General features: G+C 28.1%; 1 protein-coding gene across 1 annotated transcript in view; it reads right to left on the reverse strand.

Annotated features, from left to right (window-relative positions):
- 5-HT2A (5-hydroxytryptamine receptor 2A) overlaps positions 1-24,222 on the reverse strand; it is a 131,384-nt gene that overhangs the window by 38,191 nt on the left and 68,971 nt on the right. Inside the window, exon 2 of the mRNA XM_088182389.1 lies at positions 20,709-21,464. Coding sequence (XP_088038515.1) covers positions 20,709-21,393 — 685 coding nt within the window. The 5' untranslated portion in view covers positions 21,394-21,464. The remainder of the gene's footprint in view (positions 1-20,708; positions 21,465-24,222) is intronic.

A 24,222-nucleotide genomic window follows, 5' to 3' on the forward strand; every position in this document is an offset into this window, starting at 1 on the left:
CTAACAAAATCACATATAATTAAGATTATAATCAAAACTAAATCACAAAAATATTAAAATTTAATGGGATAAGGAAAGGAATATTTTACTGGGTATCTTTTAAGGTGCTGTCTTTTCTTAGTTCTTAATAACTAGGAAAAGATAGCAATAAGGGAAAGAGAAAATATATAAAAATCACTCGTTGTCAAAAAAAAAAGGTTGTGAAATATATAATTTGCATATATAAAATATAAATATATTTATAATAATAATAAGTAGGAATTTGTAATTTAAAAAATATAAATGTTAACTTAAGATAATTAAGTATATTTTTTTTTACTTAATGCATTATTAAAAACATGAAAATATTCCATTTTTTACAGTATGGCTTAACTAAAATTTTTGGGTTTGACGAGTGAAATTTTTATTTATTATACAATATATACGATATGTTGCAAAAAGTTAAACATAGATATTCAATTATTCATAAAGTAAAGCAACTCAGATATATAATATTATATTTTCTGGACTTTGTATGTATCTTTATTTGTATTTTAAGATAAGTGTAAATTTATAATTTGTAGTATCACATTTGAAACAACGTGTTGTTTAAAATGTGATTTATCAGATATTCGTCAGATATTCGGATAGATGCTGAGTGGTTGTAGAAAGGAGAAGGAATCAACATTAGCTAGAAAATTGGAGTTCTACGTGGTAAAAATTTGAGTAGGTCGTTTGCTCATAAAGGGGAGGGCCAACCATTTATAACCGGGACTTGTTCGGACCTCTTATTCGCCGGACAGGATCCGTTTTTACCCGCATTGTTTGTATAAATAATGGAATAAAAGCGAGGACGTTTTATATAAATTGCATTTCGAGAACGATTTACTCCAATTATGTCTCCAAAGAGACGTGAGAAATCAACGATGAAATATTAGAAAGACCTAACGTGTCTATGAATCTTAATCTAAAAGCTTCGTGTTTAAATACAGCGTATAGTTTTATCTCTTATTATAAATTATGGATTTCACGATTTTTTATAATAATAAAATAATGCTTAACAAATTAAATCACTTCATTTAGGAAAAGTAGTAATTAAAATACTTATCGTTATCACTTAACTTAATTTAAAAAAAATACACAACAATTACAAGAATTACTTACTTACGACAGTCTAAAAAAGTGAAATTAGTTTTTAATCCGATAAAATTGATTGCGCAATAAATAAACGCAAATAAAATCCGAATACTACATGTAACACCATGTATCACTGAAAATTGGGAAAGCCAGATTTATGCTACACGATAAATATTGTGTAATTACTGTAAATAAGTAATGCTTAAATCTCAATGTTACATAATACGTTTTGGCTATGGGACATTGTTTAACACCCATAATATTACAACGAAGCTTGTTTGTCTTGCAAAGGCGTATTGTGTGTCAGTTTTATCAATGTAATTTTTATATATTGTAATATTTTACGTAAGATATTAGATAAATCTTTTCTTCGCTATAGTCATAAATTACGCTGAAAGTAATGAATATTTTCAATGGTAAATTTAATCATGTAATAATTCACTGCGGTACAAAGGTATTTTTTTATTACTTTAAATACCATATCAACTCACTGCAAGATATTAGTGATGGGTAATTTTAGATGATAATGGTTTTACCACTTTTCAGAATTTTAATTAATACTTTAATATTTTAATTAAAAAATAAAATGACATATTTTCAAAGAAGAAAAGTGCATATTACTGAAAGTTTTTTTGTTGTTATTTTTTTATAACATTATATTTATTTTATCATTTATATAAAATGTTTAATTGAATACGATAATTCATATAATAACATACTATTTTAAATTTTGTTATAAGCTATAATATAATACAAATAAAAATATAAAATATGGTTTAAGGGTAAAAAACTAAAATACATTAAAAATTTAGGGAGAAGAAAAATAAAAAATCAAGGAACTGTTTTATCTCATCCACATTTTCATCAAGACCTTTCTCTTTTCGACTACTATTTATTTTCATCGATGCAATACTCCCTGGATGAAAAAAAAAGCAAAGTGCAGATGTAAAAAAGGGACTATCGGAATATTTGTAGTCAAAATGTGCAACATTTTATCCTAATAAAATATAAAAAATGACAGAGATAAGAGAAGGTTTTGCCTTTAAAAGAAAATCATATTTTAAAGCATAAAAACCAATGTTATTTTTCTATGATTAAAATATGATTATAAAATCTTAATTTATAAGCAAAAAATTAGAATGTACTAAGATGGCAGCAAGCCCTAGCAAAGATCCATTGCGCAAAATGAGTTTATTAAATTTAAGTTTTGAGTCAAGGTCACCTAGATTACTTTAAAAAGGCGGTAGCAAAGTTTGTCTAATTATCGTAAATATAATTGCTTGATTTTTATTTTTCCCTTCACAAAATAATTATTTGGGATTTCATTTTTTTGGAAATTAAGCGATTGATTAAGCATTCTGTAAAATGGCTGTTACATCAGCGTACATACATATAAACGCGTATTTTTAATTTTTTGGCTGTTTTATGTATATAATATAGAGATAAACAGACCGAGAAAACTTCCCTGAGGAACTCCCGCTAAAATTATCACGATATCGAGTGTTTATTATTTAATGAAACAACATAGCATATATTTTAATGTTATAATCATGGCAGATAGTCAGGGGTTTTATATTTGTAAAGTTTGTTAATCAAACTGTCTTACCATACCGTGGCAAAAGATTTTTTGTGTCACACATTAATATGCCCGTATATTTTTTATTCTAACGGTAGTGCATATAAATCATGTGCGAAAATCATTTGACAACACATCAACTTAATAGTTTGACAAAGTATATACTATTAAGTTGATGTGTTGTCAAATTATTTTTGCGGAAGCCAAACCGTTTTTCAATAATTTTATTTCCCAGAGATATTTTAAGCACCAAAGAATTATATTTTTAAATATTATACTGAAAGAAGGTAATAAACTAAAAGAGCGATAGCTAATCAAAATTATACGATCTTTATTGTGCTCATTATCTGATGAGTTTTAGCAGGTTTCTAAATAACAGGGAAATTACTTAAAAAATTAGCAAACTTTAAAGATTGTTAAGTAATGAATACATATTCCAGCAAGGTGTTTAATCAATGTGTGATCTCATCTATAAATTTCAAGACTTTTTCAAATGTTCAATAACAATTAAAATTCATCCTTAGTAAAATTTGCAAATTAAATCGCTATCTACTACATATGCGTTAATTTTTCTAATTGATCTAATTACTATGTTGTTAGTTTTAGATTTTTATAATTTTTCAACAAGTACGTATGATATAGAAAAAATATATCAATATGCATAATCTGTGTTAGCTATGATATTTTCAGTATTTAGTAGTGAAATAGTTTTTTTTATTGTTATCATAATGGTGTATAAAATTCATTGTTACTATCAGCTTCTTGCTTGAAAGTTTATATGTTTTCATATGCTTTAGCTTAAACGGCGTGCGGCACAAACACTTTAATAAATAATTCACTGGAACAAATCCATGTTACATAGATTATAAAATAAATTATTTGTAAGGTTATGCACTAAATATTAAAAAAAAATACCATAACATTAGCATTTAATTGCATATAGCAAAACATAAATATGAAAATTAATATAAAATAGATATAGACAATAATTACAAATATAGCATATTGATTTTAAATATGAGGAATATTTATCAAAAACCATATTTAAATAACTGAAGTAAATTGTAATTATTTTTGTGTACAGAACTATAAGTATATAATTGTATCAATCAAGAATATTTTATTATGATTTTCTTGTAACGTTTAAAACACAAAAGTAATTGAAAATTTACTTTAATGTTATCGTCGTATTTTTTTTCGGGTACGGGTTTTTTTTTTAATAACGTTAATATATTTTTTAAATACAGATATATATTTTGATATTTATACACTTTTACCAGTAAATCACGTCCGGAGAAAATGAAATCTTTTGTACGCGAGATTATGTTGTGTTTATGTAAGGGGACATGTGTCTGCGTGAATTTTGTGTATATAAACACGATTGCGGCTCAAAAGAAAGTCGTAATATGTTGGCACGGTTCAGCGTAGAACTTTTTGCTTTTCATAATGCTAACCCCATATGTTAACCCAGGCGAAAACAAATAACGAAGTAGATTTGTCATCCGGGCTAGGGATTCTCATGACGTTTGAGGCGCAAATTTCCTAAAGACGAGCCGCCCGTCATTGTATTATTCGCCGGCGGTTATAACCTTTGAGAACACTGTCAGGGTTTAGCCACTTAATTAATGTCATTGTTTATCTGGTACACAGTCTATGTCGTTGAAACAGACACATTTACCACTTGTTGAAAATTCAGGTTCATATGTACTCGTATTGTCAAAGAAATTTAAGAGTAATACACTTGAAATCAAACTTTTTCGCGGCGGTTTATTTAAAATTTTTAACTGTACAACTAATTTAATAATACGTATATTAAAATAGTATTTATATAAAGCTAGTAAAAATGGAAGCGATTTTTTAATTTGTTCGCATTATTGAAACTTTTGCAAGGGTTTGCGTTAATTAGGAAGACTTAATTGCAGCTGCATTATAATAACAAAAATGCTAGCATTAAAAAAATATTGTCTTGTATAAGCACCTTTCATGTTTAATTTTATATAAAATTAAGTTTGTAATTATATGCAACACACAGATACACATTATAACTTTTCAGTGAATTTAAGTTTACCCTTTTTTCTAGCGCAATCTCAACCACTGAATGTTTTAGGGTAACGTGCGTTACCCAAATTTGAAAATCTACATATGGAAGCTGTACGGGAAAACCCTTGCACGCAGCAAGGAAAAACTCATTAAAGTTTAATGTGACTTTAAAAAATACTCGTCGACCCTAGATGTGGGATTTTAGAGTAAATGTTTTTTTACGACCCACAGCATCATCTATCAATCCGGCTTCTTTTCGCACGTCTGTCAGCCAGAAGAACGGAATGGGAATTTTATTCATTTGTACACGTCATTAGATTCAATACGGATTACTCTGATATTGTTTGCATCCGGGAAATTATCTTTACGTTAACGACTTACTTCTTCCACGTTGAATGTACAAGATTCACGCATAAGATGTAAATTTTTTTTAGTATTTTACACAAGATCAACAATAAGGTAAAACACTTTTATACAAAGTGTTTTACCTTATTGTTATACATTTATACAAATATCTTATTAATAGGGGCAAATAGATGTTTTTCTGTACATTTATTTACTCAAAACATGGTTAATGGAATCATATATTTTATATGATATTAATATTTGTTCTTATTTAAAAAAAAATCAGAGGTTTCTAGTCATAAAGTTTTAATTATTTTTTATGTTGACATACACACACAATTATTCAGATTTGTGAAAAATGTAGTTTAGATTTATATTAGATATCTTTGTCTTAATCAAATTTGATGTTATTAACACTTATAATTCATAAATTAAAAAAAATGTTCAATATACATTAAGTTAAACAATAAAGCGGTTTGTCTCTATATCTGGATTATGTATTAAAGATAAAATATGTTACATTTTAAAATACATTTTTAAGTAAATTATTTTTCTTTAATATATTTGTTTCAATCAATTTTACATTCACAAAAAAAGGTTGACCATTTAAACAAAAGAAAAGAGAGTTTAACCCGTCTTAAAATGTGGGGCTAACACACAGTATATTCGCAATGGAAGAGAGATCTCATGACCTAATATTTGCGTTAATAAATAATTGTAAATATTGAACGGAACACCTAACAGCTCATCTGTCTCGAGATGTCTTCATTTGAGAACTTGGAATAATTAAAATAATTTAATATACTATTTATATATTCGATTGAAAACCCTAGCCTGATAATAGAGGAGAGAGACAAATGAAATATGCAGAAGAGACACCATGAAATCACATCAGCAGAGACGAGCATCACGAGAGCACATCACTCCCAGCTGCTCCACAGACGTCACAGCCGTCAATAATACAACTCGACTCTCTGAATTCCAAGACCTGCAATTTTTCTCCCATTGCCTAATAACAGCATTTACACTTCTCTATACATATAGTAAATTATATTTTTTTATAAAATAAACTGGTACCAGCTTTTTCAGAGTCTATTTTGCTGCAAAGCCTCGAACCTCAAACTATTATTTTTGTGAGCCTATTTTTCTGCTCCTGCTTTTTTCACGTGTGCATTTATCACACTGATTTTTCCCGTGCTATTCATATAATCATATCAATGGGGTTAATATAATTTAAAAATTACAATGATCCAATAATAACACTGTTATGATTGAAATGCTGCAAATCACAGTTATTCTCCATCAGCACTCAGTCTACGAAATTTAACTCGAACGTATTTCTCTACTGTGGTAAATGGTACTTAATTGAATAAACTGTTACCAGATTTTCCGGCTCTAATTTAGCTGCAGTCACACCCCTTCGGTCTCAAAACCCAAAATATCTAATGAAGGTATCTGCTCAATTTAAACAAGCATTTGTATAAATTATGAAAAGTATATCACACCACAAAATAATATATACAAAAATCTACAACTGGGAAAAAACATACATATATTAGTGCGGAATGTATGAAATAAAAAGATAATAGCTAAAAAATGATATAATCATAGTAACAATACTCAAAAAAGTAACAAAATTAAATGTGATAACAATAGGTCGATTAACCAACTAAATAGAGCCCTCAAAATATTTTCAGAAGTGCTAAATATCAGGCTTTAAAAATACGGTGGAGCAATAATGCGGTTTTTTCCCGAATAAATCCACTATAGACCAAATATATGTCATGAAAGAGTAACATGAATATGATAGCAATGCTTATAAGCAAATATTATAACAAATAATAAATGATCAAATAGCACAAATTAAATATTAACACAATGTGTCTACTATATTGGTAAAAAATATTTATTAATAATTATTATAGATAATATCTCAAAAATAATTAAAGTTGCCCGAATTAGTTTAAGATAGCCACAAACTTGAACTGAAACCTAACGATTTTGCCAAGGATGATTAAGAGGTATTAGTCGAGCAATATTACATTTCAAATCGAGGGGTTCTAAACAGTATTCCCACATTATCAATTAATTTTAACCGCTTATTTGCACACAGAGATAATATTACGAGACGAGATTAGCGAATGTTTCTGTTGAGGAAAATGCCTCCAGCAATCATTGGCGATAATTCATTAGTTCGTTCCGTGATCCCGAAGGATCAGCAAGTCGGCAGACAACAATATTGATAATGGTGAACGTGTGCGATGAGCCGTGACAGGAATGTACCTATGGATCGAATGCGAGGAAATGAGAGAAAATTTCGACAAAAATGCGTTTGCGCTCTTTGTGGCGTGTGCGAACGCTTTTCAATTTTACCTACAAAAGGTTCAAGGAAACAATTTCCTACGTTGGCTTAGGCGAATAATTGCAAAGGTGATTTTTTATTTTCGAACCTCCAGCCCTCTTACTCCCACCTTATGAGCCACCGCAATATCAACAGCTTTTATCGTCCTTATTTCTTCATAGGTTGGAAGATTCTACTTTTATATTACAATATTTATTAAGAAAGTTTTAGTAAGCAACTTGTTCGATGATGACTTATGTATAAATAAAAGCAAGTTGAAATTAAGGTAATCTTTGAAGTGAAATTAATAAAGAAATAACATTAATAAATTACGCTATACAGCAGAATTTTCGCGACAAAGATAGATAAATCGATTTATATGTAAATTAAATATTACTTTTTCATATTTTTTCCCTATCTTTGATCATTTTAAACTGCTAGAATTCGTCATGTTCAACGCTTCAAGAACATACTATAAAAATAGATAGTTTTTTTTTTATAAAATTGAACATAATAAAATAACTCACGATTTTTACTAATTTTAATTATGAAATTTTAGGGAAGAGTGTGTAAAATACACGTTATATTATTTGCTTAGAATGGTATTTTATATATCTTCAAATTTATTATTGATTTTTTATAATTAATAATGGATATTATTTTATTATGTATTTTATAGAACAGTTTGTAAGATAATCCAACAATAAGTAGTATTAAATTTTCACGACTTACGTTTTACTTTTATTTTTGCAAAAACATAGTTAGGAGATATTGTAAGCTCATTAGATTTATATCTACTAATATTAAATGCAATGAATTTTAAATAAACTGTTATAAATGCGGTACGTTTATGTATCGTATATATCATTTTTGCTAAGACTTGTTTATGTAAATACCTTTACCGGACCAAGCAACTTAAACATATCATCTGCGTTAGCCATGAATACATTTGTGGATGGTGTATCTCAGTGCTTTACATAGATTTACTATGTGAATTTTCGCAGTTATTCATAGACTGAATGATAAGCAAATACCAACCTTAGAGATTATTATTTCATGCTGACACTTTAAGTATGAATGTAAATTTTTGACGAATTAGAAAACTGATTATTATTTTATGCTCTAGGTGCCAAAAAAATATTCAAAAAAGATATATGAGATTTTGGGCTTAAAAAATTTGTTAGATTATTAGACTTATTAAAAATTGATTTAATAAATATATTTTTTCTATTTTTTCCAAATCCTAAGCTCTTTTAATAACCTTTAAAATTTCATTAAAAATTTTTTACTAACGCCTCAAATTTATATATTTTTGGGCGTTATGTACAAATGTCCTCAAATTTATAGCCTTTTAAATGAGATTTTTGGCTGAAATTTTTGAGTATTTTAAATCATACTTTTTAGGCTCAATCCTAATTTTTTTCTATGAAAATTAGATAAGTTTAAAATATAATTCAATTTTTTCACAAATCGTATATAGCATGTTTTAAAAAATAAATAAAAAATAGTTTCAGATGATAAATCACAATAACGTTTCTGTCCACAATTTTTTGGCCTTTCAGGTAAGTTTTTAGACGCAAAACTCTTTAACCGTAGAATTTTTACATTTTTTTTATTATTTTACAAGTACAAATTTATCATTGGGATTTACAAGTATTATGACAAATGACTAGGAAAAACAAATGTGTTTCGTTTGTACGAAAGTTTTAGCTGAAGATAGTATGAAACTGTGTAAATTGTTAAATCCATAGTAATTTTTCAAAGAAAAGTTTAATAAATAAAGGTTTAATAAATAGAATTGTGTCAAGTTTTATACAGAATCACAAAATGTAAAAAAACACCAATAAAAAAAATATTGTTTTGACAACAGCTATTGATTTGGATGAAAAATGTTTTATGTTAATCATAATCAATCACTTGTGGATAATATATTTCGAAGAAAAATTAATGATATATCGGTGGATCTTTGCACGAGATATTTGAACATAAATTACATAAAAACACAGTTTTGGAAAGAGTTTTATGATATGAGAGTTTAATATATCATATTAATTTACTATTATAAAGTGCGTTGACTATCTTGTGTAATAGTGATTCAAAGGGATATGAACTTGAAGGAGAAATTGCTGTTTTCCTTGATTAAAACCACAAAAAAGTTAAACTTTATTTAGGAAGGATAAATTTATTTTTTATACTACCTATTTAGTTAATTGCTTTAAATTAATTTATGCAAGGACCACATATTCATATACTGATTCAAAAAAAAATGTAAAAGCAATCATAAAAATATTAAAGCTATGGGAATCTCAAATCACAAAAAAATATTTTACGCCAAAATACGTCTGCAACTAATCGTTTCTTTTCTCTCTAAAAATAAAAGCAGATCAAATTTTACCAAAAATAATATTAAAAAGAAGAAAATTGTTTTAGTTTTATATTTGAAAATTTTGATTATGCACTTTTTATATTATTTCAATGATTTTAATTACACGAAATTCGCATTGTGCTCATAATCTATTTGTCGATGAACATCATTTGGATCATTAACTTTTAAAAATAAATAACTGATATATTTATCATACGGTACTACATTGATTGGGACTAAAAATCATATTTATGTGAGACGGGATTTTCTGCTATTAAATTAAAATATTGACCTCTTTTTGTGGTCAAAAAATAGCTCTGAGTAATACTTTCATCGATAATACCACAATTTGATTAACTTTGCGTTGATAGATAGTTCATCCAATGCATTAAAAATAAATTCATTTATAAACATGCATGTAAGTAAATCTAATTGTTATTATTCAAAACATATTTTTACTATCTACAAATGTGCTTGATTTTTTTTTGAGCACCAAGATTATTTTATTAAAAATATGGGGCGCGTACAGTTTAAAAATCACTGCTTTAGACCATAGGAGTCCAACATTCGGCCCGCGGGCCACAATACCTAGTCACTACAATGTATGATTTATTTTAGTAATCTATTTTCCATACAAATCCATATGATTAATGAAAAATATCAATTACAATTGATTGTTTCATAAAGCAACAACAATATCAAAACAACTTACACTAGTATTATTTTATGTTTACGTGTATCTTGATGAAAAGTTGTTTCAGAACTTACATAAATAAGCTATTTAGCAGATAGCGTTTTTCAGAATACATATAACTTGAAGCAATTATTTTCAAAGATCAAAAATGTAAGATCAAAGACTACAGAGAAACATTCTGAATTGCATTATAAATATGGATTAGTACACACAAAAAAAAATCCAATTAATTTAAATTTATGATATTTTTAACGGTTCAAACAGTCCTTTACAATCAGCTGTATATGTTGGTGGAGTAAAGTCAGGATTGAACAGTTGATAAGCACAGTGTGCAGGCACTCAAAATCTTGGAAGAATGTGGTGAAACTTTTATTCACCGATTACAATATTTCGGTTTTGGCTAAATTCTGTTCAATTTTTATTTCTATACCCATTGCCAAATAACATTGAATTGTTCAATACGCCCCAATATAAACTCAAGTTAGACACCTCTGTTTAGATTGTTATAAAAACTGCGATCACGTCTTGGGGAATCTTCTCGTCGGCGAGATTAGGCTTGTCGAGGGCCACGCACCTTCAGCTAGCACGACGTACGTGACCGCTTATAAAGCAAATTTAACACTTTCCTCGTATAGGCCCGGGATAACTCTCGTAAAGCTCTGCTCGGCAAAATTTCCTTCAAAGTGGACTACGTCGCGAGAATTTCTTTCGGCCAAATTAACACTACAAATGCAATACTCGATCTGCTTTTATTTTTGAAGGAGAAAAAACACGGTTAGTTGCAAACGTATTTTTCCGTAAATAATACACAGTGTTTTAATAAATATATAAAGCGAGAATAATGTACTACCGTGCTGTGCTTGTATAAAGCTTTAATACGATGAGCTTACGTGTATAAATGTAATATTGTACGGTGTGTAGATGAATCGCTTTCATTATATTTTTTCGTAGTGGAATATAATCGCTTTGTTTTGTTTATTGGATGTCAGGGATATCACGAAAACATTACATTTATATGATATCATGTTTTAATGACACATATACAAATCCGGGTGTTAAATTTTAAACTTTGTTTGTGTATATTATATTGGATTGCAATCCCATTTTTTGATACACTTAATACCAGGATTGATTGAAACAGTTTATTAGCAATGTAATATTTTTTATTTAAATAATATTTTTTAAATTTTGTTTTATTTGCTTTCTATTGCTAAGTATTCAGAAATTAAACAAGATTTGCTGATGTATTATAAGCGATTTAAGCCATTTCAAATTTAAACAGTCACTGTATTTAATTACATTTTTTTTTAATAATTTAATAAAAAGTCATTGTTTACGGAGCAAATTATCTAGGGGTACAGACCCTTCGCCTGATTTTGGCTGCGCGGTTTTATACGTTTATATTTAAAACGGTATCTAATCTTATGAAAATTTATGTTTTTAAATTATAATATACAATAGTATTATTTATTTTATAATATGATATACTATAATTTAATTCGAAAAAATGGAAAGTGCAGTGAGAGTAGAAGTGTTGGTGGTACAATCTTTTTGGATAGTCATAGGAAATGTATATTTTCCGTATTATAATATATTTTTTATCAATGCATTTAAATAACCAGCTGCACTGTTAGCACTTAGGTCATTTAAAATGCCATTTTAAATATTATGAGAAATAAGTAAGCAATTTTCCAGACAAAAGAGTTTACAATAAAAAAGAATATTCAATACTACATTTGCGTAATAACACTAAAAAAACTACCGTTCAGAAAAAATATCTTAAAATATTATAAAATTTGCATCAAAAATCTGTTCAGCTGATTTTGATTTTTAAAGGTAAGCACGGATTAATAGAATTTTAATTTGTTTTATATTAGAAAATATTATTTTGCCTTTTTTATATAAATAGTATATAAATGTATAAGAGATACAGTTAGTGCTCATGATTATTATGTAGGCATACGAGTTTAAAAGCATACGTGAGAATATGTAACATTAAGTAGTTAAAAGGAGCTGAGAGGAAGTGTTGCCAGTTTATGGTTGATGCTTGCTTTAGTGATTTCAAACTTTTCCAATTAACACCGCGTAGCGAAAGCTTTCCAAGTTTTCTCACTTTACAGTTTGTGACGAATTATCAATATAATAATAATTGCACAAGTTTCTCCATGTAGTTCAACTTTAAATTGAAAGGCATTGCTTATTATTATTTAAATAGTAAGCCAATGTTTAAATAAATGTTTTAACCATTTATATTATTCCTTGTTTGTATTCCGTTTTAAAATACTACGCAGAAATTTTCACGCTGTTTGAACTCAAATAAAATTAAGCCGTTTTACAAATTGTTGCTAATTCCAAATATTTATATTTTAACCGAGTTCTAAAGTTAACAAAGTCGTTTTATTCTACATACCAAAATTTGTTTGAAAGCATTTAATTGATAAAATACGAAATCGTTTCGAGCAGTAAACATTTTCAGTAATTCCTTCGTAACTTTTTGCGATGCAAAAATATTTTCGAGAGCTTCCGAAAGCTGCCATTTACTGCAGAGCAAATTGAAAATAAATTACATCGAATGTTCCTTATTGCGATTGAAAGGTAAAAATGATAAAACCGCGAGCCTTTTATGTATTATAATAAAAAATCGTAATAATATTCGAGCTCGCCTCACAACGTACGTGAACAGTATCATTATTTTATATTAGCGGTTATTTTTTTTGCGAGATGGTCATTCAGCGAGTGTGTTCCGTAATTCCAAAGATCGTATATCTTTCTTTATATTATGAAAATAAAATTATGTTAGAATAATCCTTGCGTAACCTTTTCAACTTAATAAAAAAAAAACAATATAACGTATTTTATTTTGTAGTGAATAAATTCCAAAATTATATATAATTTTTTTTTTATTAAATAAATTGCTGATATTTCGTGAACCAGAAAATAATCTGTAATTGCATTTACTAATCTACTTTTATTCATATTACTTGAGAGATTACTCGTACTAGTTCACTTCGTATTAGAGCACTTTTAAATTGTTCCATGGCAAAATTGAAACCTGTGCAGTATCCATCATGTAAACAAATTTCTATGGGAGTTTCGCAAAGCCGCTACAACCAACCGCTTTTAGGTAATATGAGATCCTGTCCGTTCGCCTTCCCACAGAATATACACACATACACACACACAGATGCAATTTCGTCGTCGGACGCGAAAGCTCTCTCTGTTGAAACGTACGAAATTGAAAACAAGTTGAAACGTAGCCGAGGAAGACTAATTTGCCCGCCGAGGCACTTTTTAATTTGATTTGCACGCGTATTATGCGAAACGAGCTGTACGTGCACGGAATCTCGGTGGGTTTACTATAAAACGTTCTTTATTGTGCTAGAAACGTCTACTTTAAAGAGTATCATATTTTTTGCAAAGTAAAAACGTAACTCTAATAGTTTAAGAATGAAATACTGACGTTACAAACGAACGAGTGGCCAAGGGAAGGCTCAAGTACCTATAACAAAACTTGCCGAGATGTACATATGTACTATAGTATACTTTCCCAAAAAATAAATAAAAATAAACTACTCCTGTTCAACTAGACTAAAAGGTTTTGTGCGATAAGTCATGCGAAAATATTTATCGAATCGCGCATTTTGACTTTGAAGTGCATTTCGGAGCTATAGTTTCGTTTAAACATGGTCAGGCAATTCGACTTAAATTTACTTCGTTTCAAAGGTTACATAAAAAATTGTAGAAATCGATACGCATACTACTATATACATGAAGTATAATAAATATAAAGTACAAAATAATATGTTAGATAAATATATCTTTGTGATTAAGATGTAATTTCTTACTGGTATCAACGCTTTGAGCATGACTAGTTGGTTATTTTTTAAGCTAACGCAGTTTCTATAAATTTTTCGATATAATTTAAAATTAAAGAAATGTAAATTTCTTTGTCTATATTATTCCGATCGAATAACCTTTAAAATTGAAAAACTTCCCGTTAGTCTAAATACGATACGATACAAACTTTATTATGGTATTATTTTAAAACGATTTTATTATAATAAATATTAAAAATTGAGAATTTCGCGCTGATACTGTTAAGGGCGAATTTAATAAATTTATTAAATAAAGAATAATAACAGGTGACTGTAATGTTAGTAAGTATGGAAAAAAAATATATTATCATTTGGAATAGCTCAACCCCATGGCAATATTATTTATTGTATTTTAAGCTTTGAGAGAATTAGAAAATCGATTTCATACCATGCTACTTTTGTAACAAATTAAAAAAACACTTATAAGTAATATAAAAAAAAGTTTTGCTGAGTTCGCTCTTAATGTTCTTGAGAAATACAATTTCACATAAACATACATTTTACAGTATTATTTTAAAAATATTGAGGTAAAATATAAAAAAAACACGAATTGGAGGAATACTCAGGCAATAAAATTTGGTTATCTTTAACTTAGCTTTTTTATTGCATAATAATTAATTATGTTATAATAAATAATCTTAGGTGTCTAATTGCCCTAGAGTATAAATAAATTAACAGTATTTTGTTATTATTTAAATAATAAAGGTCGTGTTTTTTTCATTATTGCTTTCCAAAAAAATGAAAAATTTCGTTGAAATGACAAATAAGCAAACAACGCAACAAATAAAAAATATTTAAAAAAAAAGTCAAACATGTGTATTTCATAAAAACAAACCAAAAATAATTTTACGTTAAATTTATCCTTTTAAAATAAAGTACATTTATTTTTATTAAAAAGATTTCCCCTTCCTTACGTACCTCTAATAGAAAAACATTTTTTGCCGATATGCAACAGGGCTGTAATAAAAAATAACATTAAAGCTAAAATATAAAAAATTAAGCCATTTTATCTTAGAAAAAAGCAAAATATTATGGTTTATGAATTTTAATAAAATTGTTAAAAGATACTTTAAAGATATTTAATTATTATAATATATAATTATTTGTCGAAAAATAATATTAATCACTTATTTGTCTAATAACGATTATATTTCAGTTTGTTTTCATATTGTTAATATTTTTAATATGACTTTTGTAATTTTTACCTTTATTTTATTGTGGAAACCATTCGAAAAAAACAAGATAACGTGGTTTTTGTGATTAAATTTAAAATTGCTTTAATTAAAAACAATATATAAAGAGTTGCTATTACAATTAAAATGAAAGGTACCGATAAATTTTCGCCAGGGGTATCAACAGTTTTGAGCCACGCTTTACAATTGATCACAGGTCGTCGACCAGAGCGGATTGGACTGCGCACTTTATTTTTCTTAACCTGAAGCTGGTGTTTCTTTAACCACTGGCTTATCACCTCTTTCCAAATTAGATGGATTTTAGCATGCCAACACTGAATCAAGCAAAATGTAGATAGACTGACACAAATAATTTGATTTTAAGACATTTTCTCCATCGAGGCCATTAAAGGCTATACTGTGGCAAACAGAAATACTTTCACAGAATAAGGATCACAAAAGCGTGTTAGCTAGAAGAAAAATAATTTGCTAAATTAGGCCGTGCAGGAAAAAAGTTAAAATTTATAAGATTTTAAAGCTTGTTTCTTGTAAAGCATTACTTTCCATAAAATATTGTTTATTTATTAAAAATCAATATTTTCTTTAAATATATTTTCATTGTTATATTTTTTTTAAATGTAAAATATTAACAGCTTAAAGTATAAATATTCCTACTGCTACCTTTTTACTTATTTTGATACTTTTTTTCATCTAGGAAACGTTGTATTGATTAAAATAAATGATAATCAGAAAAAGCATGGTATGGAGAATAAGGCGAATAAGATAAAACCATCCAGCAAAGATTTATGAGTGGGGACAATTCTGTTATTGTTTGGCCAGGGTTAAGAATTTCGTAATACAAAATTCCTTTGCAATTCCAGCGTATAGACAAAATGAATTTGATTACAGTAAGCTCGTGCTTAAAAGTTGGTATTCTACATGACCTTTAGATAAACACTGTCTTATATGTCGTTGCACAACATCCATTTCTCATCCCCGTTTAACAAATGATCGGGAAAAGGCGTTTCAGCTTGAATATACTATGCACTGTAAAATCAGATTGGTTTAGATTCTCGGCCAGCTGATGTATATTTTAAGTTTGATTAGCTTACATTACTACAGCTAGGACAACATCGTCCTACTACTTTACAAATGTTTTTAAAGGCCAATTTTTTTAATAAATTGATATACCATGCAATTTGGTATAACTTGTTCACATGGCTAAAATTCTGCCATTGTAAAATTTAGGGGCGATTTTTTTGAAAATATGTACTCGGGTGTCAAAGACCATGGTACCACTAACTGTTAAAAGTTAAATTTTTAAAAAACGTCATTATCCTCAAGATAACATAATATTTAAATTAAAAAAATATGATATACATTGATCTGTTTTACCAATATTATATAAATGTTAATAATTTAAACAATGCACATTAAAAAATAATATCATTTATAAAATATTTAAACAATATTACTTGAATATCTGTCGATTAGACTAACTATTCGTAAATTTTTATTACTATAATTAAATACATAAATATTTAATGCGATTTTTCGTTTTTTATTTTAAACTTACATAAAATAAATGAGAGGATCGCTGCAGATCTTCCACGACTAATCCAACTGGAGCGTCGAGTTTAAAATATTATGTTTCTCGATTTACGCGAAAAGTTTCACAGAAATATGAAAGAACATACGTATTTTATATCTATAAAAATTTTACTTTGCCATTCATTCCATATTTTTGCCAGAGTAAAATATTTCTTAATAATTTAAAATGTGTAATAGAAAATTTCAGTGCAATAAAATAAATGTAGATTTATAAAATTTTTTTTTTTCAATACTTATTAAAATATATACAGTATTCGTATTTTTTATCCCAAGTTACTTATTCAATGGTATACTATTTGTAAAATAAAAATTGAATTTCAAATATTATTAGCCACTGTATTTGTATATATAAATATTATGAACTATACGTGTATAAAAATATTCCATAATAAAGGATAATCTATGCATATATAAAAAAATAAGAAAAAATCTATGAACCGTATAGAATATTAAGTATATGCTGCAAAATTTGATCTTTTCACAATCTTGACATTGTGTTAAAGTTTTAATCTACGCGATGAAATTTGATACTGCTATGAAGTCATAACTCCGTGTGAGGTCACACATTGTATGACCCTATCTCATGACATCAAGTGAGACAGTGTTACGTTATTAAAAACACTTTGCATGGAAAATTTGACATTAAATCATATCTTGCATGATAACTAAAATTTTGCATTTGATTAATTCAATATATTTTATAAAAATATATTACATATTATCTTAATGTTAAATCTTTATTGCCATGACCTAGTAATAAATAAACATAGCTTTTATCTTCAATACTTAAAAACATGGTTTTAAGCTCAATGAGACGCAAGTAAAGAAGTATTAATAATAAGCTTTATAAATGGTATTTATAAAGCAAGTTGCACTCGAAAGCTTACTATATACTACATGTATTTAGTCAAACTGGAAAATCGTCACTGCTAAACGGAAATGCATTTGAACAAGTCCACTTGAATTTACCCGACTCTGATTCAGTATATAATTTTATTACAGTACAGCATATATTAACAATATTTTATTATATAGAATTTAATAGTATTAAAAATTTTATTTAATTTTTCAAGTTTTTAAGGAAACAAATATTCAATAATATCTCACCGAGCGTGAATAAAATAGGATCGTATTATAGCATTCATCACGAAAAGGTTCAAAGTAATGGATTGTCATAGTTTCTCGATCCATAAAATTTATTTTAATTAATTTAATATATTGAAAAAGTAATTTCCAGAAAAAATGTATATTATTTGTAGCAGTAATTTTACTCAAATCACATTTTAACTCAATCACGTTATCGATGCGACAATATTTAAATAGATGTTGAACAACAACACTTTTTACCGGACAACCTGAAAGTTCCTGCACACAGAAAAGTTTCTTTAGAAATTTTATGGCATCCCCTTCAATCGACGCTCTAGGCATCCATCTAGTTTGCGTCTTTCATCAAAACAGCTCTGTATATCATACATATCGTTCAACTTTGCACTTATCGTTTTTGTTAGGTTAAACAGCAAAAGGGGATACTTTTAAGTTGCATGTATTTACACAGTTGAAACGGCAATAGAAATATACATGTGATAATATGTCGTGTATGATATTATACCAGTTAAAACAGAAGTATTTGTAATATGATATGATAAAAACAGAAAAAGTATTACGATAATATGATACGATAAAAAAATCTTTAAGCCTAATCATATTTTTTTTTACATTAATAAAGTACTGCAAATATAATGCCATATATTTTTTTTAATGAAAAATAATCGCTAGGTGTAGATAATTGTTGAGAAACTGAATTTTCTCAATAGTTTCGGTATGAATAATTAAGTTATACTGCAGAATAAGTGAGTAATACTACTCATTAACTCACTTATGAATTATTTAGTATCTCGCAATATGTGCGATAAAGTAGTACAAAGCATATTTACTATCGGTGTTTAACTATTTTTTTAATTAAAATTATATTTTTAAATTTAGCGATTATTTGTGGGGTATAAATTGTTTAAAGAAAATGTATTTTTCTTTCAATTGATTTTTCGAAGGTTATGTTACGGTTTTCGATTAACATTTATTTCATAGAATTATTAAAATATTGATTTCTATGAATTTAATTACTAAAGAAGAAAAAAGAGATCGCTCTTATTAATGCGCCTGAACAATTTTCGGAACTAATGATTCAGAACACGCCTATTGTTTTTGTCCGGAAAGTAAATTCGATCAACACAGGACAAAAGGCATTGCTTGCTAATTTAATTTGGCGACGATTCGTTGACACACCTTTTTGAGCACGAGGAAGAAGCAGGTTTATACAAAATATGGTTAATATGTAACTGAATGTATAATGATGTTTTTGTTTTGTAAAATATTAAGGATAATATATTATATTATAATTCCATTTAAAGTTGAAATAATATACGTATGATCTTAACACTTAACACTTAACGCATATTAAAAGCAGCATATTATACATATAATATGAACGTTTAATAACAAGGATAAATCTATTGAAATATTGTATTACCATTCAATTATGATAAAAATACGAAAAAATGTTCTATATGATTTAATAATATAAAACAGGTTAAGCGTTTCTTAGACATTGCGAATGTGTACTACCAACGAAGTTATATATTTACTGAATTTTCGGTGAAGACATATCTGGATACATTTTCATCGGTAGAAATATGTTTGTATAATTTAACTGATGCGCTAGTGAAATTATAAGTTGATATAAAATGTCTATGAAAGTTGCGAAACATACATTTTCTGTATACCCAAACCTAACTTCAATCTACTTAGAAGGACCTCCATCAAGTCCCTCCAAGACTGCAGCCTCCACGCTACATACACAAAACTAGGCCCTCAAGAGTCAGGTCAAGTTACCCAAAAATCTCAGTCCACATTTATGGCTCCCAACAGCAGATTTAGAGCTGCCTCTACAAACTGAGGTATTTTTTTGAGCCAGAAGTCTGCACCACCTCATTCTTTTGAAGACAACGACACCAGAACGCACACCACTGAAAATAGTCGTCGAGAATCTGTGCCCCTTGGTAATAGGTCCGTAAATTGTGTCTTTAGTGCCTTTTTTGTTAGTGTTGCCTTTTCTATTTTTATGTTCTATATACATTTATTATAATGTAATTAAAGTGTTTGATTTAATTTTCAAGAATAGACTGATTGATTTTCAAAAGTTAAGTTCGATCATTTTGACTAGCTATTATAATAATTTATATTTAACAGATTTTGTATCATAAAATTAATACAAAATGTAAGTAAAGTAGTTATATACTTCAGTTAATATGCCAAGTCATTATGAGTCATTAGGATTTTTATAAGCACTCGGTAAATATCTAAAAGCTATAGTTGGCTAGACGTTATTGTATGTAGTATGTATTTTATTCTGTACACGCCAGTCAAGATCATCAAAACAAAAAAAGGATGAATGATTGTGTACTATAATATAAACTCCCACATATTGTATATATATATATTTTAACTAAAAATATAATTTGGGCCTATTTTTGGGTTAAATTATGTTTGGGATGCTTAAATGAATTGAAATCTTACCTAAAAACCCTGGAATAGCCCCCAACGGCATGACGAACAAGCTGACTAGAAGATCTGCGATGGCTAGCGACAGCAGGAAATAATTTGTGACATTCTGGAGTCTCCTATCCAAGCAGACAGCTAGGCACACCAAGATATTACCAACACCACCCGCCACGATAAACACCATCACAAAGAGGAAACTCCAGTCGTAGTGAACTTCGTCAATTTTCACTCGATCGTCACTGTAACTCCACGAACATTGTAGCACATTCGAGGGCGTTTCTTCAAATAGCGAAGTTTGGTTGAACAATTGTAAACCGTTAGAGAAACACGTCAAGGTCTTAATATACTTATCCAAGACGCTTTCCCCACAAACATCATCTTGGAGTCTCAGCCAAATCGTCCGCACTATCGATTCGAAAATCGAACCACTTATCGACAATCGAAAATTTGGGCTGCATTGCGAATTATTTCTCCTGTCGATGTCGCATAAGTCGCAAGAGTACAAAGTTTCGTTTGAATAGTCTAGATTTAGTGTACAGAAATATTTTGGTATTACTGTCACATTTGCAGTCGGGTTGTAGCAGTCCAAGCCGTAATATGGCGGCGGTTCCGGAGAGCAAGCATGCTCATTTCCCACTACCAGCTCGCATCCAAATCCCAAAGCAGACCCATTAGTCACTTTGTAATCGCCGAGTGCCATTTGTCATGCACTTTTCAAACGATGCGGTATAGGATGCATATTAAAAGTCTCATATATTCAGCTGCTGAACTCTGAAAGAAATAAAATAAATCACATTACAATTGTACAATTGAATTTCGAGACAACACATAAAGCGGAAATCAAATTATATAGCTTGATTGATTAAGAGTCATTATCTCCCGACACACCACCTATACAATCTGAAGGTGCTATTTGCACAATTTACCTTGGATGAGTGCAAATTGGTTTCTGCTTACCGAACCACTAGAGTGTAAAGTGCGCTTCACTATGCAGTTCTTGTGTCTAAGTAAAAACGAGACTGAAACAGGTGTTTGATCAGTAAGGAAAAACGTACTAGTGATAGTCAAAGTACTTTATACTTATATAAACATTAATCTAAATATAGGTGCGAATATAATATTTGCATAAATCTTGCATTCCGAGTTCAAATATTTAATACGAGTGAGGCGGAACTTTGAAAATGCATTTGGTTATTCATATTCCACATTTATGCAACGTTTGAGGTTATTTTAAACGTGTACTTACACACATGGTGCATTACCATTATTTTAAAATATTAATGTTGTAGCTTTTCAAGGATAACCCTATATAAATCTACAACATATCTTAAAAACACGTATTACCTATTTATTTTAAATAAAATATACGTTTTAAAATGTGGCTAAAATGTCTAGAATATGAAAAGAAAATTCAACAAGGTGCTAATATATTTTTATTTTATAATAATACTCCACAAACCTAGAAGAGCAACATAACGCTGAATTCAAAAGATACATACTTAAAGGCTTATAAAATAATAGATAAACTTAATATGCGGTTACAATATAATAAATTGATGTAAATATATAAGTTCACCGAATAAGAAGCTCTACACGAAATGCGTAATTTTCCATAAATTAATGGATTAAATCTAAATGTTTTAGTCGATTATCTCAAAACATGTTTTTGTAAAGTTCGCTCTTAATATTTCCATCACCTAATACTACGAAGCAATAAAACACAACAGTTAATTCAAATTTTTTTTCACCAATTTTAAAAGTTAAAAAATCTTAATATCTACGTTTACCATTAAATGTAAATCTAAAAGAGATTTATCTTTATTAATATTTATGACATAACAGTATTTTTAAATTTTGACGTGTGTAACACATTAATAAAAAGTGGCTTGCTATAAGATTTATTATTATATTCTTACAAGATACGGCGAAAAATATTTTTTTGGTTATATTCCTAAAATAATACATTGATTAAACTTGTTTACTTTATGTTTTTTAATATTTTAGATAACATAAATTTTAAGTAATTGAAAACTTATAAACATAACACGAATATCACTGCCAAAATTAGGTTTTCATCGCGATGAATGACAGAATTTAAATAATATGTACACTGTTAAAAAATATACATATATCATACGTGTACATGTGAAAAATATTATTATTAAAATATATTAATTGAACCTTTTCAAATATTATACCACCGGAACCACTCGTAATCATTGTATCGAAATTAATTGCATAATAATCATTTACTAAAAATCGGAGTATTTTCATCGAGGTGCCAAATTAACAATTATTCATATATGAACAGTACTTTCCAATAAGTGTAATGTAATCGTTGGATCTTACTTTAATAAAAAAACAAGGGTTGGGTAAAAATATCTCTGCCAAACAGCTACAAGTAATGTATCGGCAAATTAACCGATTTTTAATTTACTGTTACGCAATTAAACACGAAAAAAATACTAATGACTTAGACCACGAATCATCGCGATTGGTGAAAGTCTTGAAAATTAAAATAAATGATGCTCTTTCCACATTTTATCAAGATATATAAGTCAGAAAATTACTGTACTCAATCATTTTCTTGAACATTAGTCAGGGATTTATATCCAGGATTAAATCACAGAACTATCAAATCAGTTTATATTTGGTATAACGAGAGCTCAAGCAAACACGTACAAAGCGAAGCTACGCCAAAACTCCAAGAGTTCAACTCGATCTTTGATACGATTTGTAAGCTGCAATAAATCGTATCGAAGTATTATTTTAAACTTATTTACAACACAAAATTTATTGTTATATATTTTTTTAAATATAAAGTAGTTCTGCTTTAAATAATTAATTTGCGTCTTGGGAGTATAATTATTTAGTTAAATAGTTGACTTATTTTATCATCATATAAGACATATATTATTAATATGATTGAATCTTCGCGTTTAGTTTTAGCTTCAAAATGAATATATATATAATTTAATTATCTTTTTACGATCATTACAATTTGGTGACCGAGAAAATAAATTATAAAAAAAACATTGGGAGCAGGGCTCGCGGGAAATAGTTAAGAGTGAAGCACATCCTTACAATATGTATATATAAACTAATTCTATTATTAAACATACCCTAATGATATTTTATACTGAAAATCCAATTTATCTCGATCACATTGACATGGAATATCACGTGTTGTATAATATACATATGATACGTGTTCATTATCTACATATTATATATGTACAATATGTATGTATGGAGATATTTCAACTAGGCGTTATGTTATTATATTTTACTCACAACTTCCTCAATATTAGTTATTGACCTAATTAGTACGTATGAATTTGTTAAGCCATAATATATATTAAGATAACCTGTCAATTAAATTAAGATAAACATGTACAGATAATAATTTAAATCGAAAAAATAAATTAAAGCATATGGGGAGAGAAGCAGATAGCGTAGTAAAAAAAATCAAACCGTTGTTTGATCGAAGTAACATTTATTTATTTATTATTTATTTTATTTTATTAAT

Source organism: Plectrocnemia conspersa, unplaced genomic scaffold (genome assembly GCF_051122295.1).
Source record: "Plectrocnemia conspersa isolate PC_06_02 unplaced genomic scaffold, ASM5112229v1 ptg000001l, whole genome shotgun sequence".
Taxonomy (NCBI): Eukaryota; Metazoa; Arthropoda; class Insecta; order Trichoptera; family Polycentropodidae; genus Plectrocnemia; species Plectrocnemia conspersa.